General features: G+C 42.2%; 3 protein-coding genes across 3 annotated transcripts; all 3 read right to left on the bottom strand.

The window, feature by feature from the left end:
* Positions 1–5,585: 5,585 nt before the first annotated feature.
* LOC139457831 (uncharacterized) lies at positions 5,586–7,440 on the bottom strand. Its single transcript, XM_071239179.1, has 3 exons — positions 7,383–7,440; positions 6,398–6,584; positions 5,586–5,766 (listed from the first exon to the last, which is right to left on the bottom strand). Exons 1-3 carry the CDS (start codon positions 7,438–7,440, stop codon positions 5,586–5,588), a joined length of 426 nt encoding a protein of 141 aa, XP_071095280.1.
* A 9,333-nt stretch (positions 7,441–16,773) lies between these two features.
* Positions 16,774–18,617, bottom strand: LOC139457833 (uncharacterized). The gene is made up of 3 exons (XM_071239180.1): positions 18,560–18,617; positions 17,576–17,762; positions 16,774–16,954 (listed from the first exon to the last, which is right to left on the bottom strand). Exons 1-3 carry the CDS (start codon positions 18,615–18,617, stop codon positions 16,774–16,776), a joined length of 426 nt encoding a protein of 141 aa, XP_071095281.1.
* Positions 18,618–24,340: 5,723 nt separating this feature from the next.
* LOC139457834 (uncharacterized) lies at positions 24,341–26,188 on the bottom strand. The gene is made up of 3 exons (XM_071239181.1): positions 26,131–26,188; positions 25,146–25,332; positions 24,341–24,521 (listed from the first exon to the last, which is right to left on the bottom strand). Exons 1-3 carry the CDS (start codon positions 26,186–26,188, stop codon positions 24,341–24,343), a joined length of 426 nt encoding a protein of 141 aa, XP_071095282.1.
* Between the last annotated feature and the right edge of the window lie 96 nt (positions 26,189–26,284).

A 26,284-nucleotide genomic window follows, 5' to 3' on the forward strand; every position in this document is an offset into this window, starting at 1 on the left:
CGACAAGCATGGGTTGCTGAAGACCTGACAGTTCTATCCCGAATCTTCACGCGTCTGTGCAAATGAAGGCAGTCGAACCCAGACCATTGGTATGGCGTGGGAACGCATCGCTACCCTACTTAGCTACCCTATTGACCCTAGGGATAATTAGAACATTAGAACAAGTGAAACGAATAATTATTTAAATCTATTTTTGGGTTGTTATTAATTTAAATCCTCAAGTTTAAAGATTTAACTGCATCCGTGGTCCAGAGGATAGAGCGTCTGTCCAAAGAGCGGAAAAAGTCGGTGGTTCGATCCCGTGGTCACGTTATGCTCAAAGACGTTATATGATAGTACTTAATGTCACATGTCTGGCGCTCGGCATTAAGGGGTTAAAACAAGGACTGGTCGGCTTGGAGTCAGTATAATGTGTCTGAGTGAGATATTCATGTTTAACTGCGGCATGGCATCATAGTGGGATAGCACTATGAATATTATCTAACATAAGTCCGGACAAGTACAAGCAGCCACATACACACGTGAGTCCACGTCTTTAACCAATCTCATTAAAATCAGATCTTAGTTCTCGCTACCGCTAACCAAAGGTCTGAGGACATCCCATTACGGGTCACACCAGAACGACCTTTCAGGAACATTGACCGACCAATGAAATGACTGACAAGAAATCGACATTTGCCAATCAGAAGGCAGCTATCTCGAACTTTACGGTACTAGTTTCAAACTGGCGACAACGCTTCAAAACATATTTTGACGTATTCTCGATTTAAAAAAATTAAAACTGACCAAAACAACATTCTGGAATGGCTTGTAGATGACCTAGATTGTAATACCCTGTGTTAAATATTTCGAGGTTGCATGATTAGAAAACACATTCCGACTGTCACTTTCAGGATCTGGTAAGCGACTCTCTGATTGGTTGGATGAAAGGTCGGTCTGACGTGACCCGTTATGAGATGTCCTTAGATCTTTGTTTTGCGGTAGCGAGAACTAACATCTGTTTTTAATGAGATTGGTCTTGTACTCGCTGTAAAACCATATTTCACTTAAAACCAAGCTGGGTTCATCATGGATGATAGATATGTATCGCTACTATAAGTAACTGGGCAATTTGAAAATCCCATTATCACTATTATCGTAATAAGAAATAAAGATCCATACTATTGATCATCTGAACTGTCATTACAAACTGGGCCCGTGACGATCCGGTGTAGAATAGATCTTCAGCAACCCATGCTTGCCGTAAGAGGCGAATATGCTTGTACGTAAGAGGCGACTAACGGGATCGGGTGGTCAGGCTCGCTGACTTGGTTAATCCATGTCAACGTATCTCATTTGAGTGGATCGATGCTCATGATGTCAATCACTGGATTGTCTGGTCCAGACTCGATTTTTTACAGACTGACTCCATATAGCTGGTTAGCATCCCCTCACCATTCCCTCGGGTCAACTATATACTGTTGAGGAAGATGTTAGACTGTCGTTTGGCTGATAACTTAACAACACGATTTGTAGAGGGTAACCGAAAAATGTATATTATACAGTGAAATAGCACGAAAGCATTGAATAGTTTTGAAACCAATTAACGACCTGTTAGAGCGAATTCCATGTGAAACAAAATTGTGTCCACAAATCAAATGACTTCTTGTGTTACGATCTGGAAAAGGCTGATACAATTCTTCAGTTTTTCATTTTTAAACAGTGATGTAGTTTTAAAATGAGTGCTTATGTCACACAAAATTACTAAAGACATGGTATTCAAACCTTTGTATTGATGCTTAACATTTTTCAAAGAGATTAAGTTTGCAAGTCTGTATAGTCCTTCTCCATCTTCATGCTCCATGTTCCTGTGGGGGCGGTCGGGTAGTCTAGTGGTTATAGCGTTCGCTCGCCACGCAGAAGACCCGGGTTCGATTCCCGACATGGGTACAATGTGTGAAGCCTATTTCTGGTGTCCCTCGCCGTGTATTGCTGGAATATTGCTAAAAGCGGCGTAAAACCATACTCACTCACTATGTTCCTGTGTGGTTGAGATCGAGCAATAATGGTACTTATTCCTGTCCTGTGCGGTTTAGTAGACCAAAGCAATCATGGCTGTTTTACTTTTTGTACCGTTTTCTAGTGAATATTTGTTTCATGAATAAAGAATTATGAGACAAAAAAACAAAAAAAATTACTGAAGACGCCGTCGTGTCAATGGATTTTCTGGTCCATTACATGATTGTCCGGTTTGTGTACAAGACGCCGTCGCATGGCAACACTACTGCGCAGCTTGAGGCAACAAACACCTCTTTTACGTGCAAACTGCGTGATAGACGGGTACTACCGATAGGGTAGGACATGTTTACTTTTTCTCGAGCACCTGGTCTCATCTCTGATTCCGAGGGGGGCACGGGTGGCCCAGTCGGCTAAGGTGCCGCGATTCGCTGTGCAGAGTTGCGTCCCTTGGGCACGCCAGAAACCTATGATTATGGGTTCGAATCCCGGTTCGCCCCGATTATGTTTCTAGGTTTGTCAGCACCATACCCGTGCTCGTGGGTTTGGCCGAAGTGGAAAACGTCTGAGACCTGCATCACTTCGGGCTTTTCTCCCACATTAAGCTGACACACCGCGATATAACTGGAATAATGTTAAAAGGGGCGTTAAACCCAACTCACTCACTCACTCTGATTCTGAGTGATCCATTTATATATTTTCTACCGCTTTTTTGCCTTTTGCCTCCCAAGGAAACTGTTTCGGCGAGCGCAGATACCCGAGACTGGTTATTTGGAGTTGACGTTCTATATTTACAAAATTGGTATCCTAATATCAAATGATTACTACTATAGTTGTTAAATATTTCGTTAAAATAAAAGGTCACTATCTTATTTAAGAACATGTCATTGTATTCGCAAACTCTGAAGAATATTCTTTTATACTTAGACGGATCTTCACAATATCTTGTACGGATCATGTGTTAAAGTATGTAACATATTACGTTCGGGAGAATCTGTTCCTTTTAGAGTAGAGATGATATTATCATATGTTACCTGTCGAATTAACTTGTATATTTTTCTATTTCAGAAACCAGAACCCGGTCAGACAACACCACGCCACCAGCCTCCCCATCGACATCCGAGGGCTCGTCCTTAGGTCTTGCTCTAGGACTTGGGCTGACAGTGCCAGTTGTTGTTATTTGTATTGTTATTGCAGTGTATTTCTTCCGGAAATATAAACAGACGTAATGAGGAAACCGTGATCCTACAGCAATGGTAGATTGGAATTCAAGGAACATCAGCATTGGCTGGTGGAAAGTCGTGTACGGTGGCGCCATTGTTGGTTACACTGTCGTAGGTTTTTGTTTTTTGTTTGTTTGTTGTTTAACGCTACACTCAGCAATAGTCCAGCTATATGACTGCGGTCTGTAAATAATCGAGTCTGGACCAGACAATCCAGTGATTGACATCATGAACATCGATCCACGCAATTGGTATACGATGACATGCATCAACCAAGTCAGCGAGCCTAACCACGCGATCCCGTTAGTCGCCCCTAAGAACAACCATAGTCGCGTTTTACGCCAAGCATGGGCTGCTGAAGACCTGTTCTACCCCGGATCTTCACTGGTGTCATTATCGTCTTGTCAAATGGGGAGACAGATGAAGATAGCAAGAATTTAGAAGAGTATTGTGATCCTCGTAACTCTTTGACTCTTTTGACGGTGTCAACAAATTGCATAATGCTGTAAACACTCGTGTACAAAATCACCTATAAGGAAATAACAGATTTTCTACAAGAAGCGTATTCTTCACAATAATATGTGCGATATAAGCTACCTAGGTTAAGCGTTCACGTGACTGAATTAGATGAAATGTGGGATAGGGACCTAGCTGACGTCAGTGGCCATTCGAATAAAACGTGGTGTACGTAATTTGCTGCTGACCATTGATATTCCTTCACGGTATTTGTAGGTAGAGCCACTGGGAAACGGTACAAACAGACATCTTGACAGTCGAGCTGTGGGAGGAAATCTGAGTAAGGCAATGACTTTGCAACTATGTTTGACGATTTTGCGACGAAACAACACATAAACGTTAATTGTGACTCAAAACGAAGATTAAAAACGTATTATGCAGAGAGAGTCATTAGGAGATTGGACCCGTGAAGATCCGGGGAAGAATTGGTCTTCAGCAACCCATGCTTGCCGTAAACGGCGACTTATGCTTGTCGTAAGGGCCGACTAACGGGATCGGGTGGTCAGACTCGCAGACTAGGTTGATGCATGTCATCGATCCCATTTGCGTGGATCGATGTTCATGATGTCAATCACTGGATTGTCTGGTCCAGACTTGATTATTTACAGACCGCCGTCATATAGCTGGAATAATGCTGAGTGCGACGTTAAACAACAAACAAACAAACAATACAGTAATAATACAGTCACATAACACTAACGCGGCGTTAACGCGTACTCACGTACATTCACTCACAGTCACGTCGTGACGTAAATGATATATAGTTCAAAGCGCAGTTAAACCTAATTATCTCACTAACACATTCAGCCAACGCGTCTTGATCCAGTTGATATACTGTTCAAAGCGACGGTGGCTATATGCCGAAAGATTGCCGTTGTGAAGAACAATCTTAACTCACTGAAAGCCGCGTTTTAACTTAAGTGACAATGACCGAATAGTCAATTACCAAATGTAGGTTCTGACAGAGAACAAGTAAGTTCGGGGTGAGATCCATCCACTGTTCAATAAAAGTTGAAAACACAGACAAGCCTCTCCAAACACGGACTTTGTGTGATGGCAGTTCTTGTCAGCCAAAATATGTATACAAAACAAAAGTTTAAATGAATTTTATTTATCATAATATATAATAAATAATACAGCGCGACTGAATGATAATAATTGTTAACTATGGATGTACATAAGAGATGTTGAAAACATACACGGATTAACAAAACTAAGTTACATTAAATAAGTGAAAAGCGCGAAATACGGTATAAAAATAATGTAGCCAGGAAATAATACATTTGTTGTTTGAAATAATAAATAGTTTCATTAAATAACTTCTATCAGATTTGTTTTGACAAATGGACAGATTTCGTCAAAATTTATAATGCCAGTTTACCGTCCTTGATAGACGTTATACGTTCTGATACTGATGTGTGGGTATGCTACCGAACAAAATACTTCAACAGGCAAGGAAATGAAATAAATGAAATTGAGAATTAATTTTTTTTTTAAATAATGAAATTAAAACACAGATGCATGTATCTTATTTTCAAAATCTCAAGTATAGTTAAATTATCGGCTCCCGTTATATGAAGAAATGCATCCCCTGTTATTAAATACATTTCAGTACATTATAGATTCAAATGGTAGTTTATTTGTTATCTAATAAATACATTCGTCACTGTATCACCGAGGAGCTCACATCAATAATCTGTGATATTTCAAAAACCGGTCACAGAGGTGGTGTTTCAATAACAGGTCACAGAGGTGATGTTTCAAAAACAGGTCACATAGGTGGTGTTTCAAAAACAGGTCACAGAGGTGGTGTTTCAAAAACAGGTCACACAGGCGGCCTGTGATGGTGTTTTAAGAACATGTTGTGGAGGTTGTATCGCAGAGCTTGCGGCTGTCGTCCCACACTAGAGTAGCGGGACAGGGTCGGTTGTCGAAAATGGAGCCACCGTTACAGGATGCGTACACGTTACAGCCGTTGCAGGATTGGAAGTCACCGTTGGCGAGGCCGTTGCAGGAACTGACACAGGGGTCTCTGAGGCAGAAATATTTATATTTGCATTGCAATGAACCAGTTTAAATGGGTAGGACTTTTCAGGTCTTGTACCCACACCTTAATCTACCATGACCCTTTATTTTGTAATTCTTCACTTAGGGAGTTAAATACACACACTGGATTGGAATTCAAAATGTTTGTTTTAAAATAAATATAGTGCGTAAATTTTGCCGCAGTCAGCAATCTTATAGGTATATAACCGCCCATACAAAAAACATTACTCTCAAAAGAGGTAAAAAGTAACGATCCCCGCCATCGGGTTACAATAACACATTCAGCTGACACATTTTGGGGGTCCACATTAGTCTTTTTGTCATGACCAATATCGGGTGTTCCTATATTGGGCTCACGTGTTACAGTAGGACCACGGCTGGCCCAGAAGCCAAAGGCGCCGCAATTCGCTGTGCAGAGTGACGTCCCTTTGGAGTCCCAGAAACCCATGATAGTGGGTTCGGACTGATGTTCTTGGTTATCCATGCTCATGAATCTCAGCGTCTAAAAGCAGCATCAAGCTGGCACACCTTGTTATAACTGGTATCCTGTTCAAAGCTGCGTTAAACCCAACTCACTCACTCACTCACTCACTCACTCACTCACTCATTGTACTCACGCGGGACAGGTGGTTGAAGTCATCTCGCAGCGTTTGAGTGTGTCATCCCACACTGTGCCAGCAACGCAGGGTCGGTTGTCGTACAGGTAACCGTTGGCACACGTCGCGTACACGTCGCAGCCGTTGCAGGACTGGTAGTCACCGTTTGAGCGGCCTGAACACGCTGCGATGCACGGGTTTGAGGCGACTGAAGGAGGGAAAGTGTCTAAATAATGTGTTCGCCTAAACGATGTCAATTTAGTGCGTGGGGTATTAGACCGAATAGAGGTATGCATGGACCTGAAATGATGGTCAAAGTGGCGTTTACCTAACTCACTCACTCACTCACTCTTGTGTATAGCGACATCAGCAGGGGCATTGTTTGTTTGTTTGTTGTTTAACGCAACACTCAGCAATATTCCAGCTATATGACGGCGGTCTGTAAATAATCGAGTCTGGACGTGATTGACATCATGAGCATCGATCCACGCAATTTGGATACAATGACATGCATCAGCCAAGTCAGCAAGCCTGACCACCCGATCCCGCCAGTCGCAACTTACGACAAGCAAAGTCGCCTTTTGCGACAAGCATGGGTTGCTGAAGACCTTCTACCCCTGATCGTCACGGGTCTGGTACAGTGGTTCCTACATCTCGACGCGTCAGCATAACATAGGAAGAAACACGAGGTTTAAAGTACCGACACACAATGTGTCATAATCGGGACGAAAAACTTTCTAAACCCCGACAGGCGATCCTGTTATAGCCAAGGGAGACAACTTCACAGTCACAGCCTAACACACCTGGGCAACTCGACCCCTTACTTCAGGCGCGCTCGTTAAGTACACGAATACAATACACAGTACGGGCATGGTTTTATGCCGCTTCTAGCAATATTAAGATACTAAGACACCATCTGGGGATCAAACCTGGACGTTTGCGTGACAAGTGAACGCTTTAACCATTAGACTACCACCGCCCCCCAAAATAAATAAAGTGAACATACCGGCAACTGCGTACATGCTGCAGAACACAGCGACGACAAGGACCTGTTTGGAAACCATTCTGAGGAGTATTTCTGGAACTAGAAAATGTGTAAACCATTAAAAGACACGTATAGCATAAATAACACCCTACTTTCATTTGGTCACCAGAGTAACATACACACGTATCAATGCACCAGGTACTCACAGGTATCGAATTGAATTGTTCAAAGAAATGGTCAGCGCTATTCTCCGGAGTTAGAAATGTCGTAACCATTCATTTTAACTGATCTCTGTGTGGAACTCATTCGGTGCCCAACATCTCCAGGTTGTAAGATGTTCATGATGTCAATCACTGAATTATCTGGTCCACACTTGATTCATAAACGCTACCGCCATACAGTTGGAAATAGCTGGAGTTTGGCGTTAATGAAACAAACAAGCACGCAAACCTTTTATAGAAGTGAAGAGATGAATAACTTACAGTTGTGGGTGACGGAGCTGTCGAGGTGGTCAATGATACACTGTTCAGTTCTGTGACTGTATTTATACAGCCAGCATTACTTATCTCGGCTGCCAATCGGGTCGTTATTTCATACCTTAAGCCTCGGGAATGATGGTAACTTCACGATACTGGTAGATAGCCTCCCCTGCCCCGAGACATAGATCGGCGTATTACGTCAGGGCAATCAGAAATAGATGTTGTGGCTAACGGATACATGTCCTTGCAGGCGCCGTCATATCAGATGCAATCAGTGCGACATTTGTTTAGGCTGAAATAAGTTTACAGGTCAAGAATTTAGAGGTATATTTCATATGACGTCACTTGCGTACTCTTTTAATTTAAACCAATGGAAACAGCGTTTTGATTCTGTTTGTTTATTTTATTACAATTTGTTTGATTGTTGCTGTCAATATAATCTTGTTAAATATACTTGTGGTGTTCACTCATGTGGATAATTATTGAGAGCGACGCGGTAATACACGGTCTTTTTCGCAAAGGTTGAGTAAATGCGTGAATTAGGATTAACGCCGCTTTATAACGTGGTTGTGGTGTCAGTGTCAGTATCTATATCAAGTATGACGATGTTGTTGTGTCAGTGTCAGTATCTATATCAAGTATGACGATGTTGTGGTGTCAGTGTCAGTATCTATATCAAGTATGACGATGTTGTGGTGTCAGTGTCAGTATCTATATCAAGTATGACGATGTTCTTGTGTCACTGTCAGTATTTACATCAAGTATGACGATGTTGTGGTGTCAGTGTCAGTATCTATATCAAGTATGACGATGTTGTGGTGTCAGTGTCAGTATCTATATCAAGTATGACGATGTTGTGGTGTCAGTGTCAGTATCTATATCAAGTATGACGATGTTCTTGTGTCACTGTCAGTATTTACATCAAGTATGACGATGTTGTGGTGTCAGTGTCAGTATCTATATCAAGTATGACGATGTTGTAGTGTCAGTGTCAGTATCTATATCAAGTATGACGATGTTCTAGTGTCAGTGCCTGTATCTATATCAAGTACGACGATGTTCCGGTGTCAGTATCTACATCAAGTATGACGATGTTGTGGTGTCAGTGTCAGTATCTATATCAAGTATGACGATGTTCTTGTGTCACTGTCAGTATTTACATCAAGTATGACGATGTTGTGGTGTCAGTGTCAGTATCTATATCAAGTATGACGATGTTGTAGTGTCAGTGTCAGTATCTATATCAAGTATGACGATGTTGTGGTGTCAGTGTCAGTATTTACATCAAGTATGACGATGTTGTGGTGTCAGTGTCAGTATCTATATCAAGTATGACGATGTTGTGGTGTCAGTGCCAGTATCATTATCAAGTATGACGATGTTGTGGTGTCAGTGTCAGTATCTATATCAAGTATGACGATGTTGTGGTGTCAGTGCCTGTATCTATATCAAGTATGACGATGTTGTGGTGTCAGTGTCAGTATCTATATCAAGTATGACGATGTTGTAGTGTCAGTATTTACATCAAGTATGACGATGTTGTGGTGTCAGTGTCAGTATCTATATCAAGTATGACGATGTTGTGGTGTCAGTGTCAGTATCTATATCAAGTATGACGATGTTGTGGTGTCAGTGCCTGTATCTATATCAAGTGCGACGATGTTGTGGTGTCAGTGCCTGTATCTATATCAAGTGCGACGATGTTGTGGTGTCAGTGCCAGTATCTATATCAAGTATGACGATGTTGTGGTGTCAGTGTCAGTATCTATATCAAGTATGACGATGTTGTGGTGTCAGTGCCAGTATCTATATCAAGTATGACGATGTTGTGGTGTCAGTGTCAGTATCTATATCAAGTATAACGATGTTGTGGTGTCAGTGTCAGTATTTATATCAAGTATGACGATGTTGTGGTGTCAGTGTCAGTATCTATATCAAGTATGACGATGTTGTGGTGTCAGTGTCAGTATCTATATCAAGTATGACGAATTTGTGGTTTCAGTGTCAGTATCTATATCAAGTTTGGCGATGTTGTGGTGTCAGTGTCAGTATCTATATTAAGTATGGCGATGTTGTTGTGTCAGTGTCAGTATCTATATCAAGTATGACGATGTTGTTGTGTCAGTGCCAGTATCTATATCAAGTATTGCGATGTTGTGGTGTCAGTGTCAGTATCTATATCAAGAATGACGATGTTGTGGTGTCAGTGCCAGTATCTATATCAAGTATGACGATGTTGTGGTGTCAGTATCTATATCAAGTATGACGATGTTGTGGTGTCAGTGTCTATATCAAGTATGACGATGTTGTGGTGTCAGTGCCAGTATCTATATCAAGTATGACGATGTTGTGGTGTCAGTATCTATATCAAGTATGACGATGTTGTGGTGTCAGTGTCAGTATCTATATCAAGTATGACGATGTTGTGGTGTCAGTGTCAGTATCTATATCAAGTATGACGATGTTGTGGTGTCAGTATCTATATCAAGTATGACGATGTTGTGGTGTCAGTGTCAGTATCTATATCAAGTATGACGATGTTGTTGTGTCAGTGGCAGTATCTATATCAAGTATGACGATGTTGTTGTGTCAGTGCCTGTATCTATATCAAGTATGACGATGTTGTGGTGTCAGTGTCAGTATCTATATCAAGTACGACGATGTTGTGGTGTCAGTGCCAGTATCTATATCAAGTATGACGATGTTGTGGTGTCAGTGTCAGTATCTATATCAAGTATGACGATGTTGTGGTGTCTGGGTCAGTATCTAGCTCAAATATGCCTATGTTGTTGTGTCTGTGTAAGTATCTTTATCAAGTGTGACGATGTTGTGGTGTCAGTGTCGGTATCTACATCAAGTATGACGATGTTGTGGTGTCAGTGTCAGTATCTATATCAAGTACGACGATGTTGTTGTGTCAGTGTCAGTATCTATATCAAGTATGACGATGTTGTGGTGTCAGTGTCCGTATCTATATCAAGTATGACGATGTTGTGGTGTCAGTGTCTATATCAAGTATGACGATGTTGTGGTGTCAGTGCCAGTATCTATATCAAGTATGACGATGTTGTGGTGTCAGTATCTATATCAAGTATGACGATGTTGTGGTGTCAGTGTCAGTATCTATATCAAGTATGACGATGTTGTGGTGTCAGTGTCAGTATCTATATCAAGTATGACGATGTTGTGGTGTCAGTATCTATATCAAGTATGACGATGTTGTGGTGTCAGTGTCAGTATCTATATCAAGTATGACGATGTTGTTGTGTCAGTGGCAGTATCTATATCAAGTATGACGATGTTGTTGTGTCAGTGCCTGTATCTATATCAAGAATGACGATGTTGTGGTGTCAGTGTCAGTATCTATATCAAGTACGACGATGTTGTGGTGTCAGTGCCAGTATCTATATCAAGTATGACGATGTTGTGGTGTCAGTGTCAGTATCTATATCAAGTATGACGATGTTGTGGTGTCTGGGTCAGTATCTAGCTCAAATATGCCTATGTTGTTGTGTCTGTGTAAGTATCTTTATCAAGTGTGACGATGTTGTGGTGTCAGTGTCGGTATCTATATCAAGTATGACGATGTTGTTGTGTCAGTGGCAGTATCTAAACTAGCGTCCAAAAAAAACAACTTGGCAACTTGAAAAATTAAATTATTGAAACACAGATACTTTCACCTTAAAGCAACCAAGCCAAAACAAAGCGCCTGAACCATCGAATAAAAACTCGTGCTATTACTGAAGTGTTGTGCACGTGTTGTTGTGGGAAAGTGATTTTGGAAGTAAAATCATTATTCTCGGGTTTTTAAAATTGCACGTGAACAGTCGCTAGAAAAACTGCGAAGTTTATCTCTTAGAGATGCAGTATGAAGAAAAAAACACCAAAGGAATGCCCAGGTAAACACAAGAACAGCGTGAGAGGGCTATAGGAATGCTGCAAATGGGGGCAACACAGTCGCATGTTGCAAGAACATTCAACTGCTCCAGTAATACCGTTGTCAACTTGGTCCAGCGATTGAGAGTAACAGGTCGCACATCAGACAGGCCAAGAACAGGCAGACCAAGGGTGACCACGACCCATGAAGATCTCTACCTACGCACATTGCACCTGCGTAATCGATTCCTACCTGTGACGTCATCGGCAGCGAATGCGTTGGGTCGTGTGGTCAGCAGGCAGACAATAGCCAGAAGACTAAGGGCAGCAGGGATCAGAGCCTATAGACCTGACAGCAGCGTGTCCTCTTCACTGACGAGAGTAGGTTCTGTATGTTCCATTCTGATGGCAGACACCGTGTGTATCGTCGAAGAGGCGAACGTAAGGCTCGTTGTTGTGTCGAAGAGATCGTACCCTTTGGTGGTATGAGTGTCATGGTGTGGGGTGGCATATGTGCTGATGAGAGGACGCCATTGGTCATCATTAACTGTAACTTGAATGCCGTACGCTACAGGGATGAGGTTTTACGCGTTGTTGTGCTTCCATTTCTTCGTCAACAACCACTGGGTATTGTGTTCCAGCATGACAATGCTAGGCCACATACTGATAACATTGTGCAAAACTTTCTTAATGTCAACAATTTCCATGTGTTCCCCTGGCCAGCTCGTTCACCAGACCTGAATCCCATAGATCACCTTTAGGATTTCATGGACAGCCAAATTCGACGACGACAACAACCTCCAACCACCAGGAATGAACTCATCCAGGCTCTCCACGAAGAATGGCGACGCACCCCACGTGATGTCATCAGGCGACTGACAAATTCAGTTCGTAGGAGAGTGTTTGCCTGCCTTCAAGCCAATGGAGGTCACACAAACACCATCTATAGTCATTTTGTGCCGAGCTAGTCATTTGCACGTGTAATGAAAAACTGTTTTGCATACCCCACCTGAACATTACCAGCCATATTTAATTCGCTTGTCATGTTATTGTTATGACTTTCTGCCTAAGGTTGTGGTAAATATACAAATTTACAATACAGTATATTCTGATCGCTTATGTTTTGGTCTTGTTTTGCTATCGAACTTCAAATAGGCTGCCAAGTTTCTTTTGGACGTTAGTTTATATTGTTGTGTCGCCTCGAATTTGTTTGTTGTGTATTTGTAGTGATTTGGTTGCCATAAATGTGCTTGTAACCGATGACTACCAGTACGTTTTGAAAATGAAACTTGCCGTAAATAATCGAGTCTGGACCAGACAACCCAGTAATTGACATCATGAGCATCGATCCACGCAGTTGGGATACGATGACATGCATCATCCAAGTTAGAGACATCTAACCACCCGATCCCGTTAGACGTCTGACCCTTGAAGATTCCGGGGTAGACTAGGTCTTCAGCAACCCACGAGTCTGTGCATAGTCCAGTCAAAATCGCGTAACGACATCCGGTTCGGGAACAACATGGATTTCAATGTGCAGATTTCGGTCGACTGCAGGTGTATAGTACGCCATAAAAAGTGACTATGCTTGTCGTAAAAAGCGACTAACGAGATCTGGTGGTCAGGCTCGCTGACGTGGTTGATGCATGTCATCGATCCCAATTGGGTGGATCGATGCTCATGATATCAATCACTTGATTGTCTGGTCCAGACTCGATTATTTACAGACCGCCGTCATATAGCTGGAATATTGCTGAGTGCGGCGTTAAACAACAAACAAACCAACGTTAGACGTCTGTTGCGACAAGCATAGTCGTCCTTTAGGGCAAGCCTTGATTGCTGATTGCCATTCTGAGAATTTGAAAGTAAGGTTCTTAATGAAAGTTTTAGCACAAGATATACATTGTTATTTAAATATTCAATGCATTTGTTAATACATAATAAGCATTTTGAATGTCAAGTCATATTATAATTATTTGATTGAATGTTAGAATATCAGATATTTTTAAACACCACCAGAACATGTATATAACTACACAATTGATCTACAGTGATAAACATTGTTGAAGAAGGTGTTCGGTTTGTTTGAATGAACTGCTATTGAAAAAGCTTTAGTCCAAATCAGGTGATGAGTTGAAATGCGGTTTGTCGCGTTAAAGATTCTTGCAGTTATATATAGCGACGTGCATGTGTGCTTGCGTGCGTGCGTGCGTGCGTGCGTGCGTGCGTTCGTGTGGTTGCTTGTATAGTTGCCAGAACGTATGCCTGTTTCATAGAGATAGCCCACCGAAATACGATGCCGCAGTTTAACTGACTGATTATGAATCCGGCGCAGTGTTGAAAGCTGGCGGTATTTCGGTGTTTTCGGATAGATATCCCCTCAGCACCTGGTAAGCAGATCAGACGCAAGCCAGTTCGCGAAAACGGCTTCGAATCGACCCCGGTTTGCTCTTTCAGCCAACCTTCTAGAAACTGTCGTATCCCGACAGGTCTCGAACGATCAAGTCTGCAATATTTGTCAACAACAACCAGGGCCAATACGTCTCATTTATACACGCTGCCGATGTCTGCTGCTCAAGCCTAGCGACAACATCTATTGATATATTTTACCAGCGCTTCAATTATTTTATGCCCCTTGGCAATCACTACAAATAATGAAAAGCTAAAACGAGATTTACATGTTAGGCGAAGTGTGAGCATAATTCCATCGATATACTTAGGGGTCACGTGAGAGAATGTTTTCAACGAAAAATGTTTGAATCTTTCTATTCTCAGTGATGGGCGGGTGGGCATGAGGCAAGAGAGTTAACTGACTTTAAAAGTCCAGCTTCCACCTTTGCCGAACCAGGCTGGTATTACTGGGCTCGATCGTAGCGCCACCAGTGGCTATAAAGAGAATACTACACTCATTCTCGTCCACTCGTTTCGTCAAAATGGTATCTAACGAGAATGAGTGTGGTATTTTATTTATTACCCACGTTAAATATATATTTTGTTTGTTGACAGACCAAACTGAAACCGGTTGCAAAATCTGGTTGTGCATGAATATTGATATATGCCCAAATATGGGCAATGTTGACACTTCTATGCATACGCATAAACAACATAAGCCTGCAGTTGTGTTTGCAAACAAACCAACACCGACGCTCAAGATGCTTTTGGTAGAAATTCTTCAACTTATGGTAATTCAAGCGCCATGTTGTTAGCGCGAAGGACGCCTATATGAAAATTTGAAAAGTCACATTAGCGCCTCGCTTTGAATATCGGACTAACAGTCGGTCACTCGCACTGCCGGTGTCCCGTCTGTGCAATCAAAATGGTTCGGTTTCCTTGATCTATCTATTTTTTATATCATGTTCGTACCATTTTGGAAGATTTAAATCAGAATGTTCGCCAAAGACATTCATGTTAACTGTACCACCCTATACTGAAGACGTGAAAATCAACAAACTCAAGTCTGCGTGCATGTCAGTGACAGCTTCGAACCAACGAAGGGCAAGGTCACCGCCGGAATAAGAAAAGACAACCGTGATCTAGGCCAACTCACAGCGTTTTACGCGAGAGATAGGGAATGTTATTGTTCACATTTGCGATGTTTGGGGCCACAAAATCAGAAGTCAGGCAGGCACACTTCCACGGAGTTTTCGAATGATTTGTATCAGAACTGTTCACTTTTAGTGATCTGGTCGTGCAGTCGTGTACGTTCATTCATGAACAACACCTCCCGTAACAGCGCCACAAAATACGCTTCGAAGGGGACAGTGATGGCACAACCGGATCATCCCAAGTAAGTCTAGATATCTTTCCAGATATTTTAAACAGACTTCATTTCACCACGCATATCATTTTACGTTAAATCAAATTGAAAGTAGCGAAAGTGGTCAGGCGCGCTGACTTGGTTGATACATGTCATCGACCCCAACTGCATTCATCATTCAGCTGGAATATTGCCGAGTGCGTCAAACAACAAACAAACAAACAAACAAACAAACAAACAAACAAACAAACAATAATATACACTGCCACTTAACACTAACGCGGCGTTAACCCGTACGCACGTACATTCACTCACAGTCACGTCGTAACGTAAATGATATGTTGTTCAAAGCGCAGTTAAACCTAATTATCTCACTAACACATTCAGCCAACGCGTCTTGATCCAGTTGAAATACTGTTCAAAGCGACGGTGGCTATATGCCGAAAGATTGCTGATGTGAAGAACAATCTTAACTCACTCCAACTTAAGTGACAATGACCGAATAATCAATTACCAAATGCTGGTTCTGCCAGAGAACAAGTAAGGTCGGGGTGAGACCCATCCACTGTTTAATAAAAGTTGAAAACACAGACAAGCCTCTCCAAACACGGACTTTGTGTGATGGCAGTTCTTGTCGGCCAAAATATATATACAAAACAAAAGTTTAAATGAATTTTATTGATCATAATATATAATAAATAATACAGCGCGACTGAATGATAATAATTGTTAAATATGGATGTACAAAAAAGATGTTGAAAACATACACGGATTAACAAAAGTAAGTTACGTTAAATAAAGGAAAAGCGCGAAATACGGTATAAAAATAATGTAGCCAGGTAATGATACATTTGTTGTTTGAAATAATAAATAGTTTCATTAAATAGTTTCTATCAGATTTGTTTCGTCAAAAGTTATAATGCCAAGTTTACCGTCCTTGATAGACGCTATACGTTGTGATACTGATGTGCGGGTATGCTACCGAACAAAATACTTGAACAGGCAAGGAAATTGAATAAATGAAATTAAGAAAAAAAAAATTTAAATAATGAAATTAGAACACAGTTGCATGTATCTTATTATCAAAATCTCAAGTATAGTTAAACTATCGTTTCCCGTTAGATGAAGAAATGCATCCCCTGTTATTAAATACATTTCACCGAGGAGCTCACATCAATAATCTGTGATGTTTCAAAAACAGGTCACAGAGGTGGTGTTTCAAAAACAGGTCACAGAGGTGGTGTTTCAAAAACAGGTTCACACAGGTGGCCTTTTAAGAACATGTCAAACTCGTTGTGTTTTAAGAACATGTTGTGGAGGATGTATCGCAGAGCTTGCGGCTGTCGTCCCACACTAGAGTAGCGGGACAGGGTCTGTTGTCGAAAATGGAGCCACCGTTACAGGATGCGTACACGTTACAGCCGTTGCAGGATTGGTAGTCACCGTTGGCGAGGCCGTTGCAGGAACTGACACAGGGGTCTCTGAGGCAGAAATATTTATATTTGCATTGCAATGAACCAGTTTAAATGGGTAGGACTTTTCAGGTCTTGTACCCACACCTTAATCTACCATGACCCTTTATTTTGTAATTCTTTACTTAGTGAGTTAAATACACACACTGGATTGGATTGCAAAGGAATTCAAAATGTTTGTTTTAAAAAAAATCTAGTGCGTAAATTTCATGGCAGTCAGCAATCATACAGGTATATAACTGCCCATATAAATAATTTACACTCAAAAGAGGTAAAAAGTAGCGATCCCCGCCATCGAGTTACAATAACACATTCAGGTGACACATTGTGGGGGTCCACATCAGTCTTTTTGTCATGTCCTGTATTCAAAACTTGGGCTCACGTGTTACAGTGGGACCACGGCTGGCCGTGAAGCCAAAGGCGCCGCAATTCGCTGTGCAGAGTGACGTCCCTTTGGAGAGCCAGAAACCCATGATAGTGGGTTCGCCCTGATGTTTCTTGTTATCCTTGCTCATGAATTTCAGCGTCCAAATGCAGCATCAAGCTGGCACACCTTGTTATAACTGTTACCCTGTTCAAAGCTGCGTTAAACCCAACTCACTCACTCACTCACTCACTCATTGTACTCACGCGGGGCAGGTGGTTGAAGTCATCTCGCAGCGTTTGAGTGTGTCATCCCACACTGTGCCAGCAACGCAGGGTCGGTTGTCGTACAGGTAACCATTGGCACACGTCGCGTACACGTTGCAGCCGTTGCAGGATTGGTAGTCACCGTTGGGGCGGCCTGAACACGTTGCGATGCACGGGTTTGAGGCGCCTGAAGGAGGGAAAGTGTCTAAATAATGTGTTCGCCTAAACGATGTCAATTTAGTGCGTGGGGTATTAGACAAAATAGAGGTATGCATGTAGCTGAAATGATGGTCAAAGTGGCGTTTACCTAACTCACTCACTCACTCTTGTGTATAGCGACATCAGCAGGGGCATTGTTTGTTTGTTTGTTGTTTAACGCAACACTCAGCAATATTCCAGCTATATGACGGCGGTCTGTAAATAATCGAGTCTGGACGTGATTGACATCATGAGCATCGATCCACGCAATTTGGATACAATGACATGCATCAACCAAGTCAGCAAGCCTGACCACCCGATCCCGCTAGTCGCAACTTACGACAAGCAAAGTCGCCTTTTACGACAAGCATGGGTTGCTGAAGACCTTCTACCCCTGATCGTCACGGGTCTGGTACAGTGGTTCCTACATCTCGACGTGTCAGCATAACATAGGAAGAAACACGAGGTTTAAAGTACCGACACACAATGTGTCATAATCGGGACGAAAAACTTTCTAAACCCCGACAGGCGGATCCTGTTACAGCCAAGGGAGACAACTTCACAGTCACAGCCTAACACACCTGGGCAACTCGACCCCTTACTGCAGGCGCGCTCGTTAAGTACACGAATACAATACGCAGTACAGGCATGGTTTCATGCCGCTTCTAGCATACTAAGATACAAAGACACCATATGGGGATCAAACCTGGACGTTTGCGTGACAAGCGAACGCTTTAACCATTAGGCCACCACCGCCCCCCCCCAAAAAAAATAAAGTGAACATACCGGCAACTGCGTACATGCTGCAGAACACAGCGACGACAAGGACCTGTTTGGAAACCATTCTGAGGAGTATTTCTGGAACTAGAAAATGTGCAAACCATTAAAAGACACGTATAGCATAAATAACATCTTACTTTCATTTGGTCACCAGAGTAACATGCACACGTATCAATGCACCAGGTACTCACAGGTATCGAATTGAATTGTTAAAAGAAATGGTCAGCGCTATTCTCCGGATTTAGAAATGTCGTAACCATTCATTTTAACTGATCTCTGTGTGGAACTCATTCGGTGCCCAACCTCTCCTGGTTGTAAGATGCGCCTTAGTGAATAGATGCTCATGATGTCAATCACTGAATTAGCTGGTCCACGCTTGATTTATAAAGGCTGCCGCCATAAAGCTGGAAATAGCCGGAGTGTGGCTTTAATCAAACAGACAAGCACACAAACTTTTTTATAGAAGTGAAGAGATGAATAACTTACAGTTGTGGGTGATGGAGCTGTCGAGGTGGTCAATGATACACTGTTCAGTTCTGTGACTGTATTTATACAGCCAGCATTACTTATCTCGGCTGCCAATCGGATCGTTATTTCATATCTTAAGCCTCGGGAATGATGGTAACTTCACGATACTGGTAGATAGCCTCCCCTGCCCCGAGACATAGATCGGTGTATTACGTCAGGGCAATCAGAAATAGATGTTGTGGCTAACGGATACATGTCCTTGCAGGCGCCGTCATATCAGATGCAATCAGCGCGACATTTGTTTAGGCTGAAATAAGTTTACAGTTCAAGAATTTAGAGGTATATTTCATATGACGTCACTTGCGTACTCTTTCAATTTAAACCAATGGAAACAGCGTTTTGATTCTGTTTGTTTATTTTATTGCAATTTGTTTGATTGTTGCTGTCAATATAATCTTGTTAAATATACTTGTGTGGTTCACTCATGTGGAGAATTAGTGAGAGCGACGCGGTAATACACGGTCTTACACGCAAAGGTTGAGTGAATGCGTGAATTAGGATTAACGCCGCTTTATAACGTGGTTGTGGTGTCAGTGTCAGTATCCATATCAAGTGCGACGATGTTGTGGTGTCAGTGCCAGTATCTATATCAAGTATGACGATGTTGTGGTGTCAGTGCCTGTATCTATATCAAGTATGGCGATGTTGTTGTGTCAGTGTCAGTATCTATATCAAGTATGACGATGTTGTGGTGTCAGTGTCAGTATCTATATCAAGTGCGACTATATTGTGGTGTCAGTGCCAGTATCTATATCAAGTATGACGATGTTGTGGTGTCAGTGCCAGTATCTATATCAAGTATGACGATGTTGTGGTGTCAGTGTCAGTATCTGTATCAAGTATGACGATAATGTTGTGTCTGTGTAAGTATCTTTATCAAGTATGACGATGTTGTGGTGCCAGTGTCAGTATCTAAACTAGCGTCCAAAATAAAACTTGGCAACTTGAAAAATGAAATTATTGAAACACAGATACTTTCACCCATACGCAACAAAGCCAAAACAAAGCGCCTGAACCCATCGTATAAAAACTCGTGCAATTACTGAAGTGTAGTGCACATGTTGTTGTGGGAAAGTGATTTTGGAAGTAAAATCATTATTTGCGGGTTTTTTAAATTTCACGTGAACAATCGCTAGAAAAACTGCGAAGTTTATCTCTTAGAGATGCAGTATGAAGAAAACAAAACAAAGGAATGCCCAGGTTAGCACAAGAACAGCGTGAGAGGGCTATAGGAATGCTGCAAATGGGGGCAACACAGTCGCATGTTGCAAGAACATTCAGCTGGTCCCGTAATACCGTTGTCAACTTGGTCCAGCGATTGAGAGTAACAGGTCGCACATCAGACAGGCCAGGCAAAGAACAGGCAGACCAAGGGTGACCACGACCCATAAAGGTCTCTACCTACGCACATTGCACCTGCGTAATCGATTCCTACCTGTGACGTCATCGGCAGCGAATGTGTTTGGTTGTGTGGTCCTCAGGCAGACAATAGCCAGAAGACTAAGGGCAGCAGGGATCAGAGCCTATAGACCTTACAGCAGCGTGTCCTCTTCACTGACGAGAGTAGGTTCTGTATGTTCTATTCTGATGGCAGACACCGTGTGTATCGTCGAAGAGGCGAACGTACAGCTCGTTGTTGTGTCGAAGAGATCGTACCCTTTGGTGGTATGAGTGTCATGGTGTGGGGTGGCATTTGTGCTGATGAGAGGACGCCATTGGTCATCATTAACGGTAACTTGAATGCCGTACGCTACAGGGATGAGGTTTTACGCGTTGTTGTGCTTCCATTTCTTCGTCAACAACCACAGGGTATTGTGTTCCAGCATGACAATGCAAGGCCACATACTGCTAACATTGTGCAAAACTTTCTTAATGTCAACAATGTCCATGTGTTGCCCTGGCCAGCTTTTTCACCAGACCTTAATCCCATAGAGCACCTTTGGAATTTCATGGACAGCCAAATTCGACGACGACAACAACCTCCAACCAGGTTTCGTCAAAATGGTATCTAACGAGAATGAGTGTGGTATTTATTTATTACCCACGTTAAATATATATGTAAGTGTAAATACATAACAACTTTCGTTCGTTGACAGACCAAACTGAAACCGGTTGCATAATCTGGTTGTGCATGAATATTGATATATGCCTAAATATGGGCATTGTTGACATTTCTATGCATACTCATTAACAACATACGCCTGCAGTTGTGTTTGCAAACAAAACAAAACTGACGCTCAAGATCCTTTTGGAAGAAATTCTTCAACTTATGGTAATTCAAGCGCCATGTTGTTAGCGCGAAGGACATCTATATGAAAATTTGAAAAGTCACATTAGCGCCGCACTTTGAATATCGGACTAACAGTAGGTCACTCGCACTGCCGGTGTCCCGTCTGTACAATCAAAATGGTTCGGTTTCCTTGATGTTTCAGCTGAATTTATATCATCTTCGTACCATTTTGGAAGAGGGAAATCAGAGTGTTCGCCAAAGACATTCATGTTAACTGTACCACCCTATACTGAAGACGTGAAAATCAACAAACTCAAGTCTGCGTGCATGTCAGTGACAGCTTCGAACCAACGAAGGGCAAGGTCACCGCCGGAATAAGAAAAGACAACCGTGATCTAGGCCAACTCACAGCGTTTTACGCGAGAGATAGGGAATGTTATTGTTCACATTTGGGATGTTTTGGGCCACAAAATCAGAAGTCAGGCAGGCACACTTCCACGGAGTTTTCGAATGATTTGTATCAGAACTGTTCACTTTTAGTGATCTGGTCGTGCAGTCGTGTACGTTCATTCATGAACAACATCTCCCGTAACAGCGCCACAAAATACGCTTCGAAGGGGACACTGATGGCACAACCGGATCATCCCAAGTAAGTCTAGATATCTTTCCAGATATTTTAAACAGACTTCATTTCACCACGCTTATCCTTTTACGTTAAATCAAATTGAAAGTAGCGAAAGTGTTCGGGTGCGCCACGCTCATAGGGACCCTCGCTCTTTGATTGCTGAATTTAGTAGTCGTACATTGTAAATGGATACAGCTCGACGGATTTAGTATCTTACCACCTGTATCTTCACCACGTATGTAATAATACCGGTTATGTCCCTTGTAAGCCTCTCCAATGGACCAATCAGATTCCACCTCTCGTATCACATGTGTTTGCTTCACACAAAATGGTGGCGCCCAGTCAGGACGATCTGATCGATAATCAAGATCTATATTGTGTCTTACATCGCGAAATGCATCAAATCACGTAAGCACCTTAAAGACATGAAAAGATTTGGAAAATATCTGCTGACAACGAGGTTGCGGTGCACATGCTTTGCAAATCCTGCAATCGCCCGAAATCTGTACGACAGTTTATGAACTGATTTCGATTTCGGTGCGCGATTTTGATTAGACTATGAATAGACACGTTAGTCCAGCCAAAATGTAACTCCATAATACCAGCCTAGTTCGGCAAGGGTGGAAACTGGACTTTTATAGTCAGTTACCTCTCTTGCCTCGGGAAGATGGTTACTTGGTTAAGCCATGTCATCGTATCCCAATTGCGCAGATCAATGTTCATGATGTAAATCACTGGATTGTCTGGTTCAGACATGATTATTTACAGACCGCCGTCTCATAGCTGAAATATTGCTGAGTGCGGCGTTAAACAACAAACAAACAATTGGGTCAGACATTTTCGTAAGTACTGATCCGTCCAGACTTAGCCGGCGGTTATCGATATCAGATTAATTCATGAAATTTCCCGTAATAATTACTTGTGGATCACACAATCACATTCAATTGAAAACTTCAAAAGTGTAAATGAAGCATGTCGAAACAATTAAGTAGCTAATTCGCAAGTGACTGTCAGCATTTTCTCTCACGGAGCCCTAATTATAAGTATAGATATTGAGATTGAACTTATGCTTGTCGTAAGAGGCGACTGACTCAATCGGGTGGTCAGGCGCGCTGACTTGGTTGATACATGTCATCGACCCCAACTGCATTCATCATTCAGCTGGAATATTGCCGAGTGCGTTAAACAACAAACAAACAAACAAACAAACAAACAAACAAACAAACAAACAAACAAACAAACAAACAATAATATACACTGCCACTTAACACTAACGCGGCGTTCACAGTCACGTCGTAACGTAAATGATATATTGTTCAAAGCGCAGTTAAACCTAATTATCTCACTAACACATTCAGCCAACGCGTCTTGATCCAGTTGAAATACTGTTCAAAGCGACGGTGGCTATATGCCGAAAGATTGCTGATGTGAAGAACAATCTTAACTCACTCCAACTTAAGTGACAATGACCGAATAATCAATTACCAAATGCTGGTTCTGCCAGAGAACAAGTAAGGTCGGGGTGAGACCCATCCACTGTTTAATAAAAGTTGAAAACACAGACAAGCCTCTCCAAACACGGACCTTTGTGTGATGGCAGTTCTTGTCGGCCAAAATATATATACAAAACAAGAGTTTAAATGAATTTTTTTTATCATAATATATAATAAATAATACAGCGCGACTGAATGATAATAATTGTTAAATATGGATGTACAAAAAAGATGTTGAAAACATACACGGATTAACAAAACTAAGTTACGTTAAATAAGTGAAAAGCGCGAAATACGGTATAAAACTAGTGTAGCCAGGTTATGATACATTTGTTGTTTGAAATAATAAATAGTTTCATTAAATAACCTCTATCAGATTTGTTTTGACAAATGGACAGAGTTCGTCAAAAGTTATAATGCCAGTTTAAATACATTTCAGTACATTATATATTCAAATGGTAGTTTATTTGTTCTCTAATAAATACATTCGTCACTGTATTACCGAGGAGCTCACATCAATAATCTGTGATGTTTCAAAAACAGGTCACAGAGGTGGTGTTTCAAAATGAGATCACAGAGGTGGTGTTTCAAAAACAGGTCACAGAGGTGGTGTTTCAAAAACAGGTCACACAGGTGGTGTTTCAAACACAGGTCACACAGGCTGCCTTTTAAGAACATGTCACAGAGGTGGTGTTTCAAAAACAGGTCACACAGGCGGCCTTTTAAGAACATGTCACAGAGGTGGTGTTTCAAAAACAGGTCACACAGGCGGCCTTTTAAGAACATGTCACAGAGGTGGTGTTTCAAAAACAGGTCACACAGGCGGCCTTTTAAGAACATGTCACAGAGGTGGTGTTTCAAAAACAGGTCACACAGGCGGCCTTTTAAGAACATGTCAAACTGGTTGTGTTTTAAGAACATGTTGTGGAGGATGTATCGCAGACCTTGCGGCTGTCGTCCCACACTAGAGTAGCGGGACAGGGTCGGTTGTCGAAAATGGAGCCACCGTTACAGGATGCGTACACGTTACAGCCGTTGCAGGATTGGTAGTCACCGCTGGCGAGGCCGTTGCAGGAACTGACACAGGGGTCTCTGAGGCAGAAAAAATTATATTTGCATTGCAATGAACCAGTTTAAATGGGTAGGACTTTTCATGTCTTGTACGCACATCTTAATCTACCATGACCCTTTATTTTGTAATTCTTACTTAGGGAGTTAAATACACACACTTGATTGGATTGCAAAGGAATTCAAAATGTTTGTTTTAAAAAAAATCTAGTGCGTAAATTTCATGGCAGTCAGCAATCATACAGGTATATAACTGCCCATATAAATAATTTACACTCAAAAGAGGTAAAAAGTAGCGATCCCCGCCATCGAGTTACAATAACACATTCAGGTGACACATTGTGGGGGTCCACATCAGTCTTTTTGTCATGTCCTGTATTCAAAACTTGGGCTCACGTGTTACAGTTGGACCACGGCTGGCCGTGAAGCCAAAGGCGCCGCAATTCGCTGTGCAGAGTGACGTCCCTTTGGAGAGCCAGAAACCCATGATAGTGGGTTCGCCCTGATGTTTCTTGTTATCCTTGCTCATGAATTTCAGCGTCTAAATGCAGCATCAAGCTGGCACACCTTGTTATAACTGTTATCCTGTTCAAAGCTGCGTTAAACCCAACTCACTCACTCACTCACTCACGCACTCATTGTACTCACGCGGGGCAGGTGGTTGAAGTCATCTCGCAGCGTTTGAGTGTGTCATCCCACACTGTGCCAGCAACGCAGGGTCGGTTGTCGTACAGGTAACCGTTGGCACACGTCGCGTACACGTTGCAGCCGTTGCAGGATTGGTGGTCACCGTTGGGGCGGCCTGAACACGTTGCGATGCATGGGTTTGAGGCGCCTGAAGGAGGGAAAGTGTCTAAATAATGTGTTCGCTTAAACGATGTCAATTTAGTGCGTGGGGTATTAGACAAAATAGAGGTATGCATGTAGCTGAAATGATGGTCAAAGTGGCGTTTACCTAACTCACTCACTCACTCTTGTGTATAGCGACATCACCAGGGGCATTGTTTGTTTGTTTGTTGTTTAACGCAACACTCAGCAATATACCAGCTATATGACGGCGGTCTGTAAATAATCGAGTCTGGACGTGATTGACATCATGAGCATCGATCCACGCAATTTGGATACAATGACATGCATCAACCAAGTCAGCAAGCCTGACCACCCGATCCCGCTAGTCGCAACTTACGACAAGCAAAGTCGCCTTTTACGACAAGCATGGGTTGCTGAAGACCTTCTACCCCTGATCGTCACGGGTCTGGTACAGTGGTTCCTACATCTCGACGTGTCAGCATAACATTGGAAGAAACACAAGGTTTAAAGTACAGACACACAATGTGTCATAATCGGGACGAAAAACTTTCTAAACCCCGACAGGCGGATCCTGTTACAGCCAAGGGAGACAACTTCACAGTCACAGCCTAACACACCTGGGCAACTCGACTCCTTACTGCAGGCGTGCTCGTTAATAAGTACACGAATACAATACGCAGTACAGGCATGGTTTCATGCCGCTTCTAGCAATACTAAGATACAAAGACACCATCTGGGGATCAAACCTGGACGTTTGCGTGACAAGCGAACGCTTTAACCATTAGACTACCACCGCCCCCAAAAATAAATAAAGTGAACATACCGGCAACTGCGTACATGCTGCAGAACACAGCGACGACAAGGACCTGTTTGGAAACCATTCTGAGGAGTATTTCTGGAACTAGAAAATGTGTAAACCATTAAAAGACACGTATAGCATAAATAACACCCTACTTTCATTTTGTCACCCGACTAAC

The sequence above is a fragment of the Haliotis cracherodii genome, unplaced genomic scaffold, assembly GCF_022045235.1.
Source record: "Haliotis cracherodii isolate W230 unplaced genomic scaffold, xgHalCrac1.p SCAF_12, whole genome shotgun sequence".
NCBI lineage: Eukaryota > Metazoa > Mollusca > Gastropoda > Lepetellida > Haliotidae > Haliotis > Haliotis cracherodii.

What these genes read in the sequence shown, in the direction of transcription:
- LOC139457834 (XM_071239181.1), bottom strand. Translation starts at nt 26,188, where the DNA reads ATGGTTTCCAAACAGGTCCTTGTCGTCGCTGTGTTCTGCAGCATGTAC. An exon ending in CAGCATGTACGCAGTTGCCG is followed by an intron (nt 25,333 to 26,130) that starts GTATGTTCACTT and finishes TCCCTCCTTCAG; the next exon opens with GCGCCTCAAACCCATGCATC. An exon ending in ACTTCAACCACCTGCCCCGC is followed by an intron (nt 24,522 to 25,145) that starts GTGAGTACAATG and finishes TTTCTGCCTCAG; the next exon opens with AGACCCCTGTGTCAGTTCCT.
- LOC139457831 (XM_071239179.1), bottom strand. Translation starts at nt 7,440, where the DNA reads ATGGTTTCCAAACAGGTCCTTGTCGTCGCTGTGTTCTGCAGCATGTAC. An exon ending in CAGCATGTACGCAGTTGCCG is followed by an intron (nt 6,585 to 7,382) that starts GTATGTTCACTT and finishes TCCCTCCTTCAG; the next exon opens with TCGCCTCAAACCCGTGCATC. An exon ending in ACTTCAACCACCTGTCCCGC is followed by an intron (nt 5,767 to 6,397) that starts GTGAGTACAATG and finishes TTTCTGCCTCAG; the next exon opens with AGACCCCTGTGTCAGTTCCT.
- LOC139457833 (XM_071239180.1), bottom strand. Translation starts at nt 18,617, where the DNA reads ATGGTTTCCAAACAGGTCCTTGTCGTCGCTGTGTTCTGCAGCATGTAC. An exon ending in CAGCATGTACGCAGTTGCCG is followed by an intron (nt 17,763 to 18,559) that starts GTATGTTCACTT and finishes TCCCTCCTTCAG; the next exon opens with GCGCCTCAAACCCGTGCATC. An exon ending in ACTTCAACCACCTGCCCCGC is followed by an intron (nt 16,955 to 17,575) that starts GTGAGTACAATG and finishes TTTCTGCCTCAG; the next exon opens with AGACCCCTGTGTCAGTTCCT.